This window comes from Hemitrygon akajei, unplaced genomic scaffold, assembly GCF_048418815.1.
Source record: "Hemitrygon akajei unplaced genomic scaffold, sHemAka1.3 Scf000046, whole genome shotgun sequence".
Classification (NCBI taxonomy): domain Eukaryota; kingdom Metazoa; phylum Chordata; class Chondrichthyes; order Myliobatiformes; family Dasyatidae; genus Hemitrygon; species Hemitrygon akajei.
This window is the reverse complement of record NW_027331932.1, coordinates 4031474-4047470: the sequence shown is the minus strand read 5'-3', so window position 1 is coordinate 4047470 and position 15997 is coordinate 4031474. Positions and strand designations below refer to the sequence as shown.

The 15997-nt window shown below is 48.4% G+C and overlaps 2 protein-coding genes across 2 annotated transcripts in view; one reads left to right on the top strand and one right to left on the bottom strand.

The window, feature by feature from the left end:
* Positions 1–15997, top strand: part of LOC140720761 (NACHT, LRR and PYD domains-containing protein 3-like) — a 432530-nt gene that overhangs the window by 213622 nt on the left and 202911 nt on the right. The window lies entirely within an intron of this gene.
* LOC140720750 (oxidized low-density lipoprotein receptor 1-like) lies at positions 4529–14299 on the bottom strand. Its single transcript, XM_073035578.1, has 5 exons — positions 14191–14299; positions 9002–9166; positions 7488–7630; positions 6875–6939; positions 4529–5790 (listed from the first exon to the last, which is right to left on the bottom strand). Exons 1-5 carry the CDS (start codon positions 14297–14299, stop codon positions 5610–5612), a joined length of 663 nt encoding a protein of 220 aa, XP_072891679.1. The 3' UTR covers positions 4529–5609.

The window sequence follows — 15997 nt, the reverse complement described above, 5'->3', positions numbered from 1 at the left end:
CTCTCTCTCTCTCGCTCTCTCGCTCTCTCTCTCTCTCGCTCTCTCGCTCTCTCTCTCGCTCTCTCGCTCTCTCTCTCTCTCTGTCTCGCTCTCTCTGTCTCGCTCTCTCTCTCTCTCTCTCTCTCTCTCTCTCTCTCTCTCTCTCTCTCTCTCTCTCTCTCTCTCTCTCTCTCTCTCTCCTTAAAGGCACAGTGCATAAAGAATGAAACATAAGATCCCATCACAGGAGGAATTTATTTTATTTCCTCACAGTATGGTAAATCTGTGGAGTGGGTTACACAGGCGGCTGTGGAGTCTGACTTTAGATATATTGAAGTCAGAGATTGACAGATTGTTGATTACTCAGACCATGAAGGAATACGGTGAAAAGGCAGGAGATTGGGGCTGAGGGGGACCTGGATCAGACAGGATGAAATGGCGCAGCAGACTCGATGGCCTAATTCTGCCCCTGTATCTCATGGTCTGATTTTAGGTTCCTGTGTTGCCGGGTGTCAGCATTTCAGTGGATCTGTCCTGGGACCAACCGAGAGTGGGGGAGAGAGAGAGATTGACAGAGACGCAGGAGAGGAATAGAGGGAGAAGTAGGAACAACTGAAATGAGTAGTGGTGCACAGTAAGGGGGAGTCAGGGAGTCGGGGAAGGTTTTAGCGGATGGATGGGGTAACATAAAACTGTTCGGGTGTCGGAGAGGGAGGAGATGACGGAGACGAAGAAGGTTGTCGTTGAGTAAGTATTCGAGTTGAGAAGTCACCTTGCTGTTGAAAAAGACGTTCGAGAGGGGCACCAGGTTCGGCTCTGCTCGCCCCCTTCTCTTCTGTGACCTCCGTCTCGAAGGCCGATGTAAGAATCATCCCTCAGGTGGGTGAACCTCGCAGGTCACCGGGTTCCGAATGTGTACCTGGTAGGGCACTGAAAACCTTTGCCACCAACAGGCTGGATTGTTCAAGGACTCGGTGGTGAGGAAGGCAAATAAAAGGTTCGCATTCATTTCCCGGGGAAGGATTTAATTTTAAGTCTCTGCTGAGGCCTCATTTGGAGTGTGCGTAGCTGTCACTTTCACTTTAAGACTCGGACTGCCAATTATTGTCTGTCACAATCCTTCCTGGAAAATGTGTAATTCAAGCGCTCGTGCTGAGCACTCAGGGCTCAACCGTAGGAAATCCATTTCCAAAACTGTTGGTTGTGATCCGACACCTCCCAGTATTCTTATGAAACAGCGCCTGGGCTCCAACTTAGCAGGTTCATCATTGCCAGAAAACAACCTGGCCGAATCCACACTTGCCAGATCATTCCTGCCGCCAAATAAGTCAGCCTTCATTCAATTTAGAACTAAACCCGAGATCATAAATACCCTTTTCCATAATCACCTTGAATCTAATCGCAATATCATCACGTGATGCAAAATGGTCACCTGCACAAACTTTTGTCCCCTGCCTTGTTCCATTCCGCAGGAGGAGATCCAGTATTGCACTCTCTGGTTGGAATTATCTGCCTACTGATTAAGGAAACTTTCTTGAAAACATTTGAGAAACTACCCCACTGGTCCTTTCACAGAATGGGTCTGACAGTTAATACCTGTTAAAATTACCCAAAATCACAACCTAATGTTTCTCTACAGATTTGTTCCTCTCAGTCCCGGGACTATTAGGTAATTGATAATATCGCCCCGTGATCGAGTTCATACCTTTCTTATTCCTCAGTTCCGCCCAGAAAACCTCACCGGGACGAGTTCCCCAGTCTGTCCTGACAGAGCACCGCCGTGACATTTTCCCTGACTGTAAAGCTGCCTCTCACGTTTGCATCATTTGCGCATTAGCACGACTAAAACAGCCGAAAACAGGAATATTAAGCTAACGGTCCTGCCTCTCCTGCAAACAAGTCTCAATACCGGCTACAATGCCGCATTTCCAGACTTTGACCCCCGCCCTGGGCTCATCTGCCTTTCGTACAACACTTTCTGCATTGAAACGTAGGCAGCTCAGAACGTGAGTCCCAACAGGCTCAACATTTTGCTTCCTGACTTCGTCTGAGGCCTTAACGACATCTGTTCCAACAAGCTTTCTTCTATCTGTGATGGCATTACGGTTTTCATCCCCCTGTATCTCTAGTTTAATGCCCACCCCACCCACCTTTTATGGCAAACATTCCCGCTGAGATATTATTTCAACTCAATTTGATGTGTAAATTGTGAGAGCCTTTAGCTGGCAGAGGAAGTGAAGGAGCTGTGCACGGTGTGGCGTGGCCTCCAGGCAGGAGACTGTGCTGCCCCCCAGTGTTCGCTCGGCAGAAGACAGGCTCTGTTGTGGTCGACTGCAGATATCAGTGGTATTCAGTTGACCCAGGGCCTCAAGCTGCGTTGGTATTTTTCTATTTTATCCATAATGTTTGTGCTTTGTTCCGTGTTTGAATGTTGATATTGTGTTTTGACCTTGTTTGTGGAGTAACGCTGTCACCTTTGGCTGTATCCATGGATGTTCATGTATCGTCCTGACCTGTGAGACATACCTCGACTTGGTCATTTTAACCTGTCGCTCCCGAACAGACGTCTAAAAACTGGTGTACCTGTTATTGAGCCGCTTGGCCACAGAGGGACGCTGTACTGGGCCTGGATGGTTAACCCCTTTGAATCTCCGGACCGTCACCTAGTTTCCTGCGATCTGAACATTCGGTCTATTTTCCTCCCAATATGACCTGACAGAGAGTCATCGTATAACGACAAAGTGATGAGAGGCATTGATCGTGTGGATGGTCAGAGGCTTTTTCCCGGGGCTGAAATGGTTGCCACTAGAGGACACAGGTTTAAAGTGCTGCGGAGTAGGTACAGAGGAGATGTCAGGGGTAAGTCTTTTACTCAGAGAGTGGTGAATGCGTGGAATGGGCTGTCGGTAACAGTGGTGGAGGCGGATACGGTAGGGTTTTTTAAGAGGCTTTTGGATAGGTACATGGAGCTTAGAGAAATAGAGGGCGATATGTAAGCCTAGTAACGTTTTTAAGGTAGGGACGTGTTCGGCACAACATTGTGGGCCGAAGGGCCTGCATTGTGCTGTAGGTTTTCTATGTTCCTATGTTTCTATCTTTATTTTCTCTTGCTGATGAACCCGCCTTGCGGATTGGTTGTTGTTCAAACAAAGGTGACGCACTGGTTTATAATGCACACATTTCCCGCTCCTGAACTCTGATTGAAGGCTGTCCCAAGGGGGAAATATATATGAGTTTCTGACAAAGTCAGTCTGACCCTGAGCGAGACTCCTCCATACCATCCCATCATACACACTCGGAGTCAGACGCTGAGTGAAGCTCCCTCACCAACATTACATCACACAAGTTCCGGGACAGACAAGGAGTGAAGTTCCCTCCGCCCTGTCCCAAATTTTCTGTAAAGGAGTGAAGCTCCCACTCACAGTCGTATAAAGTATTTCCGGAGTCAGAGAGAGACTCCATCTCCCTCCGCGCTGTCCCATCACACGGTGCGTCTCCCTCCACGGCGTGCTAAAAACACACTCCCGGGATCGGACACAGTGTGAAGATCTCTCCACACCGTCCCATCACATACTTTCCGGAGCAGACACAGTCTGCGGCTCCCCCCACACCGTCCCATGGCAGACTCCCGTGGTCAAACACGTAATGCTCCATCGACACTGCCCCATCACATTCTTTCTGGTACAGACACAGAGGCACTTCCCGGTTCCCCATCCCTTCACACACTCACGATTCAGATATTGTTTAGTTCAACTGCAACTCCCCAGCACAAAACCCGCAGAATCGCATCACACACGACCGAAGTCAATAGGAGAGCTAAACCCCCTCCGTCCTCCACTCTCCCCTCTCAGCAATCCCCAGCACTCCGCCATCCCAGTCGTCTGGAATTCTGACTCGGACACTGTGAGTGCGCGTGACAGGATGTGGATTATTCAGCGCGCACGTGCTCCCAGTTTTAATCACCGACTCCAAATCCCGGGCTGGTGTCCGTCCCTCTGCAACGGGATGAGAGACTCCCTCATCCGGAAACCACAGTCGGTGGCAGCGTTACCGAGCGACAGATTGTGTTGAGAAAACAGGAGGCTGGTGAAGGACTCAGGCAGAATCGGAGAATGAGAGCAGACGCGGCAGATAGAATAGAGTGCCGGGAATCGTATGGTCCTGAAATTTGAAAATAAGATAAGTAAAAACGTAGACTATCTTCTAGATGGAGATGATTTATTTTTTAACCCAGGCAACCTGCTTATTTTCTATTCCTTTACAGAATAGTCCGGGTCAATTTCAACCCGGCCCAATAATCCCCACATAACAGGTGACTAGACAGTCAAATCTGACTCGGAACAGTCCCAATGTACAAAAGGTTGTCGCACCTGTACAAAAGTTTAAGATTTTTAAATATTTCCATGTTTGGGCATTTTGGGTTACATTAGGAAAAGTAATCAAATTTCGGCTAAAAATGGCATTTAGGGTTTTTATAGTGTTGTCAAAACGGGTCAAATTCGACCGGAATAGTACGTAAGGGTTAAAAACAATCTGCGGTTCGGAGGGATTTGAGAGACTTCGTGCAGCTTTCCCAGAAGTTTAACCTGCAGCTTGAGTCGGTGGTGACGAAGGCAAATACGATGACAGCATTGATTTCGAGACGACTGGGACGTAAACGAAAGGACGTCAGTCTCAGGTTTAATACGTCACTTGTTAGCTCAGATTTGGAGGTTTGTGAGCAAGGTTCCATCGCTTATCTCACAGGGGATGTGAGACATTGGAGAGTGTTCACCGGAATGATAACGGGATTGGACGTCGTATTATAGGAGGAGTATTTGACAGCTCCGGGAGACAGAACACCCACACACAGCGATTCAGGAACAGCTTCTTCCCCTGCCCCATCACATCTTTCAACGCATCAGCAGGAACTCGACATCTTTGTGGTGTTTATTAATATTTGCAATTTACATTAATTGTACATCTTTGCTCCGTACTGATGCTTCAAAAGAACAAATTCCAGGCGGTATAAGTTTCAGATAATAAATGAAATAGCGATTCCGGTGGAAAATATCATATAGGGTGGACAGGACACTTGGCCCGATGGTCTTCACTAGTCACACCGAGTACAGGAGTCGGGATGTCCCGTTGCCGTGGTACAAGATGGGCACAGACAGAGGGAATGCGGACAGACTTTCACCCAGGGTTGGGTTATCGAGAACCAGACGGCACAGGATTGAGGTGAGAGTGAGCGGAAAGCAGAAAGAGAGAGGGAGAGAGAGATCGGGGAGACGGAGGGTTCAGAGAAAACGGGGAGGGTAGAGAGAGAGTGTCTGGGGGAGCGAAGGGGAGAGGTGTGCAGAGGGAGAAGAGAAAGAGCGGGCGGAGAAAGTTCGAGGAAATAAGGGGAGGTGAGGGGGTAGAGAGAAAGTTAGAGGGAGCGGGGAATAGTGGGACGGGGGAATGGCGAGAAAGAAGGGGATAGACGGCGAGAGGGATTTGTCGGTGTCTAGTGGGGAGAATATGGTTGCGACAAGAGGAGGAGATGGAGTAGGAGGGAGGGGCAGAGAGTCTGGGGAGGGAATTTGATAGGATTTAGGAGTGAGAGAGAAGTGGAGAGAAGGAGGAGAAAATGGGGGTAGTCACTTGATTCATGTCGACTCCAGTGGCTGTTGGCAAAGACCCTGGATCTTTTCAGGAATATCTGGAAACGCTGGGGCCGACCTCTCACAGATGAAACGCCAATCACCATCACAACGGTTACTGCTTCCGCACTGTCTGCAGACGCGCTTTCCAGAGGGCAACTTGTACAGGAGACTCCGGTGCACATTCCTATCCAGGAGGGTTAAACAATTTTAACAGATACAAAACAGCTTCAGTAGATGACCCGAGCGGAGTCCGTCCCTAAGCAAATCCCATGAATTCGATCTCTCCTAATTGCCTGTGTGAGTTCCCAAACTCATCCCATTCAACCACTCTCCCCCCACGGCTCCGTGTCAGTACCCAGGCAGAAACCACGGTCCCAATGTCTCCCCACAATCCTGTGTCAGTCCCCAAACTAATCGTACTGACCCAATGTCTCCCCACAGCCCCATATCCCCTAAACTAATCCCACCGAACCGCATCCTCACCACAGTCCCCTTTCAGTCCCCATACGAATCGAACAGGCACACCCTCCCCCCTCTGATCTGTTTCAGTCCCCGAACAAACCCCACGGTCCCACCTTCGCCCCACAGACCTATGTCTGTCCCGAAATGAATCCCACTGTTCCACAATCTTCCCTCAGCCCTGTGTGGTTCCAGGTTCATCTCGTTACCCCTTCCTCTACCCAGAGCTTCTTGTCTGTCTCCTGACATATCCCACTACACCGTGCTCTCCCCATCGCCTCTGGTTCACCTCCCGACTTATACCACTGGCACCCTCTCCCCCACATACTTGCATCAGTTCGCAAACTAATTCCGTTAACCCACTGTGTGCCACCGCCCTGTATCGGTCTTCAAACTAATCCAGTTGCCCTACTCGCCCCTCAGATCCATGTCATTCACCAAACTAATCCCGCTGTTGCTCCCTCTCCTCACAGCCCGGCGAATATCTCCAAACAAATCCCACTGCATCGCGCTGTCCTCACCCACATGCGTCAGTACCAGAATAATCTCTGTCACTGATCTCTCCCCACTACCCACTGGCAGTTTCCGAAATATTCCCACTGCAGTGTCCTTCCCCGACAGACACGTGTCGGCCCAAAAATGTTCCCATTGAACCACCTTACCCCCTACCCACGTACAGTCTACAAACAAATCACAATGCCTCTCCCTTTTACGACAAAATTACTTCGGTCCGTAAACTAAGCCCATTTTCTCCGGTCAGGACTATGTCAATAACCAATCTTCACCCCACAGATTAGTCATCATCTCACCCGTTTTCGCATTTTTCAATCCAGTAAACAAGTTTGCTGTCCAGAAGATTGTGGGATACAAAGCTCTGTGAAGTTAAATTTACTTGATTAATGCTGAGAAACGAAGAATATGTACGGAGCTTCTCTCAGCTGGTTACAACGGCAATCTGGGATGGGTCTGTCTGGAAGGAGCTTCACTCTGTGTCTGACCGCGGGATTGTGTGATGGGACGGTATGGAGGAAGATTCACTCTGAGTCTGACCTCGGTAGTGTGTGATGGGGTGACATGGAGGGAGATACACTCCATGCCTGATTCCGGGAGTGTGTGATGGGACGGTGTTCAGGGAGATTCACTCTGAGTCTGACCACGGGTGTGTGTGATGGGACGGTGTGGAGGGAGATTCACTCTGTGTCTGACCCCGGGGGTATGTGATGGGACGGTGTGGATGGAGATTCACTCTGTGTCTGACCCCGGGGGTGTGTGATAGGACGGTGTGAATGGAGATTCACTCTGTGTCTGACCCCGGGAGTGTGTGATGGGACGGTGTGGAGGAAAATTCACTCTGTTTCTGACCCCGGGAGTGTGTGATGATTCCTGTGTTACTGTGGGATCTTCTCGTACTGTGACACATACCGCTTCATCACTTGAATTGATTTCCAGCAGCCTTGAATCACGGTTTGTACATTCTTGCATCGCTCTGCGGAAAGATGTGTCAAACGTGGATACGTAATAACACCGGTCTTTTTTTGTGATCCAGTCCTTGGAACACGTTTGCTCTGAAAATCAGGGACAAGGGACAGTGTCACAAAGAGTGAATCTCCCTTCACACTTCCCCAACACACACACACACGGCGTGACACACAGAGTGAAATTCCCTGCACGCTGTCCCATCACGCACACCTGAGGTCAGGCACAGAGTTAATAGCCCTCCGCCACGTCTCATCGTAAATTAACAAGGATCAGACACAGTGAATTTCCCTCCACACCATCCATCACAAACTCCCGGGGTCAAGACACAGAGTGAATAGAACATAGTACATAGAATATTACAGCACAGTACAGGCCGTGTGGCCCACAATGCTATGCCGACACTTCATCCCTTCCTCCCATATATCCCCCTACCTTAATTTTCTCCATATACCTGTCTGATAGTGTCTTAAATTCCACTAGTATACCTGCTCCACCACTGACTCAGGCAGTGCATTCCACGCACCAACCACTCTCTGAGTAAAAAAAAACTTCCTCTAAAATCCCCTTTGAACATCCCACCCCTTACCTTAAAGCCATGTTCCCTTGTACTGAGCAGTGGTGCCCTGGGGAAGAGGCGCTGGCTCTCCACTCCATCTGTCCACTTAATATCTTGTATACCTCTATCATGTCTCCTCTCCAGGCATGCGTTACCGTTCCTTGTGTCAGACACACACATGACCCCAAACCCAAAATCTCTCACCCATCCCCCATTCCCGCCATAGCTTCTCATCACCTGCGCACTGTGTCAAACACAGAGTCCCATCATACATACACGGGGTAAGACACAGATTTAAGATCCCTGCATCGTCCAATCACACACTAACACGGTCAGACGCAGATTGAATCTCTCTCTCCACGGACCCATCACACACTCCAGGCGTCAGACGTGGAGTGAAGCTCCGTGCACACTGCCTTCTATAAATGCCCGGGGTCAGACGTGGAGTGAAGCTCCGTGCACACTGCCTTTTATAAACACCCGGGGTCAGACGTGGAGTGAAGCTCCGTGCATACTGCCTTTTATAAACGCCCGGGGTCAGTCGTGGAGTGAAGCTCCGTGCACACTGCCTTTTATAAACGCCCGGGGTCAGACGTGGAGTGAAGCTCCGTGCACACTGCCTTTTATAAATCCCCGGGGTCAGACGTGGAGTCAAGCTTCCGCCTACATTGTCCCATCAAACACTCTCGGAGTCAGGAACAGACACTCATTCCAGCGGTCAGACGTGAAGTGAAGTTTCCTGCACAACGTCCTGACACACTCATCCGGTGTCAGAATCTAGGTGTTACGCCTTCCACATCGATTTATCACACACTGCCGATGTCAAGTACAGAGTGACGCTTCCTCTCTCCATGCCTGCTCTGTGATGAGGAGCGGGTGAAAGAGGGGGATGATGCCTCACCTCTTCTGCTGGTCAACAATTCACAGAAATGGTGACGGAGATCGCTGTGCATTTGTTTAAGGTCGAGCAGATTAGAGTTGTGCGCAGAAAGCCTGGATTGAAGAGTTGAGTTTAGCTCATGGTAGTTTCGGTGGCAGGTTTCCATAGACTGACGAATCTGTGATACTGAGAGAGATGGTGAGGGATGTTTAGCGTTTACAGTGAAACGTGAGTCAGCGTCACGCTACCGAACGGGTCACAGAGAGTGTTGTGTCTGTGTCACGCTGAGGGGTATATCAATGTCCCGGTGAAGGTTTTGTTGTTGTTACCATGATGGTTTGCGTCAGTATCGTGCGGGGCATGCCGAGTTGCTGTGAGAGACGTGTCGGTGTCACTATGATAGGTATTTTTGTGCCCCGGCAAGAGGTGTACCGGTTCACAATGAAGTGTATCTCGATGTCAAGACGAGGAAAATGTCAGGGTGTAAGGGCCTTGTGGCGTCACCGTGGGTGTAGTATCTGTGTCATGGTGTGAGGTGCACTGGTCTCACAGAGAGCTTTATGTCTGTGTCACGGTGAGATACATGTCATGGTCGCGGTGTGTGCGAGAGGGTCACGCTGAGCGATGTGACGGTGTCACGCAGAGTACTATTCGGTGTCAGTGTGAATTTCGGTGTCGGTCTCACGGTGAGAGTGTTCCTGTGTCAGGGTATTGTGTGGGTAATTGTCTCAGTGAGCGGTGCATCGGTGTTATCTTGAGGGGTGATACTGTCTCGGTAAGGGGTGTTACAGTGACGTGTGAGTCTTTGTCACGGTGCAGTGCAGAGCGGATCACGCTGATCACGGTCAGGGGCACGTCGATATTAGAGAAAGGTACGTTGTGGTCAGTGTGACTGAGATGTGTGTGTCACGGCGAAGTTCGTGTCAGTGTCGCGGTCAGGAGTGTATCTGTGTCTCGTTAAAGGTCGTGACCGTGCTACGGTGACAGCATTGTTGATGTTATGGTGAATGGCGTGTCGGTGTCAGGATGAGTCTTGATTTTCTTACGTAAGGACCGTGTTTTTATCTCGGTTAAGGGGTGTGTCTGTGTTACAGAACATAAAATATAGAATAGTACAGTACAGTACAGGCCCTTCGGCCCCAACAATGTTGTGCCGAGCCTTAAACCCTGACTCCCATAAGCCCCTCTCCCACTTTAAATTCCTCCTTATACCTATCTAGGAGCCTCTTAAATCTCACTAGTGTATCTGCCTCCACCACTGACTCTGGCAGTGCATTCCACGCACCAACCACTCTCTGAGTAAAAATCCTTCCTGTGATATACCCCTTATACTTCCCACCCCATACCTTAAAGCCATGTCTTCTTGCATTGAGCAGTGGTAACCAGGGAAGAGGCGTTGGCTGTCCACTCTGTCTATTCCTCTTAATATCATGTATACCTCTATCATGTCTCCTCTCATCCTCCTTCTCTCTAACGAGTAAAGCCCTAGCTCTCTTAATCGCTGGTCATAGTGCATACTCTCTAAACCAGGCAGCATCCTGGTAAATCTCCTCTGCACCCTTTCCAATGCTTCCACATCCTTCCTCTGGTAAGGCGAACAAAAATGGACAGAATATTCCAAGTGTGGCCTAACTTGAGTTTTATACAGCTGCATCATTACATCGCGGCTCTTAAACTCAGTTCCTCGACTTATGAAAGCTAACGCCCCAAAAGCTTTCTTAATTACCCTATCTGCCTGTGATGCACCTGTCAGGGATCTGGGGACATGTACCTCCAGATCCCTCGGCTCCTCCACACTACCAAGTATCCTGCCATTTACTTTGACTCTGCCCTGGAGTTTGTCCTTCCAAAGTGTACCACCTCGCACTTTTCCGGTTCGAATTCCATCTGCCACTTCTCAGCCAACTTCTGCATCCTATTAATCCAATCTCTGCAATCTTTGACAGTCCTCGATACGATCCACAACACCCTAATCCGCGCGTTGTCTGAAAACTTGCAACCAACCCTCTCAACCCTCGCATCCGGGTCGTTAATAAAAATCACGAAAAGTAGGGGTCCGTGAACCGATCATTGTGGGACATCACTAGCCACAACCGTCCAATCCAAAGGTACTCCCTCAACAACGACCCTTCGCTTTCTGCAAGCAAACGAATTCTCAATCCACGACCAAACTTCACTGGATCTCATGCCTTCTGTCTTTCTGAATAAGACTACCATGTGGAACCTTATCAAATGTGGTTTGCGAGAAGTTTTGTTAGTTTAGAGTAGAGAGAGTGCCAGGCAGGATGTTGGAATGCTCCTCTTGCAGGATGTGGGAAGTCAGGGAAACCTCCGTGACAACGACACCTGCAAGAAGTGCATCCAGCTGCAGCTCATAATAAACCGCTTTAGGGAACTGGAGTATGAGCTGGATGACCTCCGGATCATTCCCGAGAATGAGCAGTTTATAGATAATAGTCAGCAAGCCACGAGTAATTGGGTTATCGTCAGTCGAGGGAGGGGAAAAGGGCGGACAGAGCAGGGTTGCCCTGTGGCGTTTCCCCTCAGCAACATGTATACCGATGTGGACACAGTTGTAGGAGGGGAATGACTTGTCTGGGACAAGCTGTGGCTACTGGATCTCTGCTACTGAGTCTGGTTCTGCAGTGCAGAAGGGAGGGGGCAGATGAGCAGAGAGGTATTAATAGGGGACTCGATAATTAGAAGTACACACAGGAGGTTCTGCACTCGTGACAGAGACTCCCGGATTGTTTGTTTCCTCCCGGGTGCCAGGGTCAGGGCTGTCACTGATCTCGTGCACAGCATTGTGATGTGGGAGGGTGAGCAGCCAGATATCATGGTTCTCATCGGTACAAATGACGTAGGAAGAAAGAGTGAGGAGTTCCTGAAGAGTGAGTGTAGAGAGCTTGGCAGGAAGTTAAAAAGCAGGACCTCGAGGAGAGTGATCTTAAGATTGCTACCTATGCCTCGTGTCAGTGAAGGTAAGTGTAGGATGCTCTGTAGAATGAACACGTGGTTGAGGACCTGTGTAGGGGGCAGGGTTTCAGATTCTTGGATCTTTGGGACCTCTTCTGGACAGGTGGTACTTGTACAAGAGAAACGGTTCACACCTGAACTACCAGTATCCTTTCAGGGATGTTTGCTAGTGTTACTGGGGAAGGTTTAAACTGGATTTGCAAGGGTATGGAAAGCAGAGTGTCAGAGCAGATAGTGGAACGGGGGTGAAAATATATGATGCTAAAAGCTCGAGCAAAGTCAGAAATAGAAAGGTTGTGTGTGGTGTTAATAATCTTCTGTGGTGTGTCTATTTCAATGCGAGGAGTGTAAGGCAAACAAGTAGTGAGGTCACGGAACCTACACAGTTAAAGAGGAGGATATGCTTGCTGTCTTGAGGCAAATCAGCGTAGATATATCCCCATGACCAGACAGATTACTCCCTCGGACCTTGAAGGAGAGCAGTGTTGAAATTGCCGGGGTCCTGGCAGATATATTTAAAATGTCGGTATCTACGGGTGAGGTGCCAGAGGATGGGAGGACAGCTCATATTACTCCGTTGTTTAAAAAAAAGCTCTAAATCTAATCCGGGAAGTTATAGGCCGGTATGTTTGACGTCAGTAGCAGGTAACTTATTGGAGGAATATTAAGATTAATATTAAACTGACTTATTAGGGAGAGTCAACATGGTTTTGTGCGTGGTAGATCATATTTAACCAATCTATTAGAGTTTTTTTCGAGAAAGTTACCAGGAATCTGGATGAAGGGAAGACAGTGGATGTTGTCTACATGGACTTCAGTAAGGCCTTTGACAAGGTCCATCATGGGAGGTTAGTTCGGAAGATTCAGTCCCTAGGTATACATGGTGAGGTAGTAAATTGAATTATACATTGGCTCAATGGGAGAAGCCAGGGAGTGGTAGTGGAGGATTGCTTCTCTGAGTGGAGGCCTGTGACAAGTGGTGTGTCATAGGGATCAGTGCTGGGTCCATTGTTATTTGTCATCTATATCAATGATCTGGATGATAATTTGGTAAAATGGATAAGCAAATTTGCTGATGATACAAAGTTTGGAGGTGTAATATAAAGTGAACAAAATTTGAAAACTTGCCGAACCATTTGGATCAGCTGGAAAATGGGGATGACAAATGGAAGATGGAGTTTAATGCAGACAGGTGTGAGGTATTGCACTTTGGAAGGATAAACTAATGTAGAACATACAAGGTAGGGCACTGAGGAGTGCAGTAGATCAGAGGGATCTGTGAATAAAGATACATAATTCCCAATTCCTAATACATAATACATAATAAAAGTGGCGTCACAGGTAGATAGTGTCGTAAAGAGAGCTTTTGGCACATTGGCTTTTAGAATTCAAAGTACTGAATCTAAGAGTTGGAATGTGATGGTGAGGTTCTATAAAATATTGGTGAGACCGAATATGGAGTATTGTGTCCAGTTTTGATTACCTCGTTAGAGGAAACATATTGATAAGTTTGAAAGAGTGCAGCGAAGGTTGAGAAGGATGTTGCCGGGAATTGAGAAACAGAGTTACAGAGAAAGGATTCATAAGTTAGGACTTTATTCCATAGAGCGTAGAAGATTGAGGGAGATTTGATAGAGGTATATAAAATTATATTGGGTATAGAAAGACTGAATGCAACCAGGCATTTTCCACCGTTTAGGGGAGAGAAATAAAAACAGAAGACATGGTTTAACGGTGAAGGGCGAAAAGATTAAAGCGAACATTGGAGAGAGGGCTTATTCACACAGAGTGTGGTGGAAGTGTTCAATGAGCTGTCATTTGAAGTGGTGAATGCAGGTTCACATTTATCACATAAAAAAGAACGGACAGGTACAAGGATGAGAGGGGTATTCAGGGATATGATCTAAGTTCAGGTCAGTGGAACGGGGCAGTAAAAATGGTTCGGCATAGACAAGAAGGGCCAAGAAGCCTGTTTCTGTTTTATAATGTTCTATGGTTCTATGATTGTCAGTAGTGTGTCGGTATCACGTTGAGCTCTGTGCTGGTGGGGGTTGTGTCGGGGTCACGGTGAGGGGTGTGTCGTAGTCATAGTAAGCGGCCCGTCAGTACCACAGTGAGGTGTGCATTATTATCAGAGTGAAGGGTGTTTCGGGGAAATGTTGGGAATGTGTCGCTGTTACAGTGGCCATTTTTATTCTCTGCGGTTCGGTCGTTCCGGCCGGTGTGAAACTCACCATGAATCCTCCAGCAGATACCCGTGATAATGAGGGTCGCTGTTAAAAGGCAGATTAGCCGTATGCTTGACTCTGATCGGTCTCTCCTTGTGTGATGTTCACTGTCCATGTCGTCTGTGAAAAAAAATGGTTCTGCAGCTTTGTTAATCGTCATTTTCCTTGATCTAATCCAACACTGCTCTTCCCACTCTCCGAGTTCAGATCAGTCTCTCCCCTCCCGAAGAGCAGTGAACGTAAATCACGGAAAAGAACAGGCACATCGACTGTAATTTTGTACTATACCAGTGAAATTCTTACTGCCTACACAATGCCCATCTGCCTCCGATGCCGGTACATGCTCCTGCCTGTCACTGCGCTAGACTAATACACCGTCTGTCTGGTCTCCCTGTATCTCTCATAATGATATAGACCTGTATCTCCCCCACCTCAGTCTCCGCCGCTCTAGACTAATACACCGTCTGTCTGGTATCCCTGTATCTCTCATAATGATATAGCCCTGTATCTCCAACCCCTCAGTCTCCGCCGCTCTAGACTAATACACCGTCTGTCTGGTCTCCCTGTATCTCTCATAATGATATAGACCTGTATCTCCCCCACCTCAGTCTCCGCCGCTCTAGACTAATACACCGTCTGTCTGGTCTCCCTGTATCTTTCATAATGATATAGACCTGTATCTCCTCCCACCTCAGTCCCCGCCGCTCTAGACTAAGACACCGTCTGTCTGGTCTCCCTGTATCTCTCATAATGATATAGACCTGTATCTCCTCCCACCTCAGTCCCCGCCACTCTAGACTAATACACCGCTTGCATCGTTTACCTGTGACTCTCGTAATGATACAGACCTGTATCAGTCTGCCCACAGACTCCGCCGCTCTGGAGGATTGCACAGTTGATCTGGTCTGTCTGCTTATAGATTATACTGTCTATTCCAGGCAGCGACCCGGTGTACTTATTCTGAATGCTCTCCGAAGACCCTCACACTCTTCCCGTAACCGGGGACCAGACCCCAATGTATGCACCCGGAACCGTTAAACTCTGTCCCAATTCGTTTCTGTCATTTCGCTCGTTTCCCCGGCTCTCCTCACTATTCACAATGTGTGTATCCCAACAGTGTACACTGGAGTCGCCCTCTCCCTCAACACTTCCCACCGTTGACGGTCTGGGCCTTTGGGCACGGAGTTTAAATGGCGCTTGTGCTTCAAATTACCCGCTATACCTTTGCAGAAAAATAGCCTCTCCCAATCCACCTATTACAGAGGAGTTTGGCCACAAGAATATTCTTTTCTGGCTGTTTAACCCCGTTCAGACTCCTGACTATACCCTGTTTCCTCTGTCCTACACGGTGGGTCTAACTACTTCCCAATATGCCCTCATTATCACCCCCTCAGCTGCCCCAATGACCCGTAGTTCATTCAGTTCCAGCTCCAGCTCCTTAACCTCGAGTGTTAGAAGCGGCATCCGAATGCACGTCTCACTGGTGAAGTCATCAGAGACACTGGAGATCTCCCTGCCGTCCCGTGTCCGACAAAAGGAATTTTCAAAGCTCCGGTTAGACATTGCCTACTGCTTCAACTGTCCGATTATAAGGAAGGAAACAATAAATTCACTGAAAGAAATCTATAAACAGATCTGTGCCTTCTCTCACCCTGCACTCTCCTCCTTGAAGTTTGAAAGAGCGAAAGCCACAAATCCCCACGATAACACTGCCCACTCCAGTAATGGCCTCTCCGCTTGCACCGGCCATATATTTATTTGCTCTTGCTAATGAATCCCGGACTCTGAGTAGTTGCTGTTTAAATGCAGATTC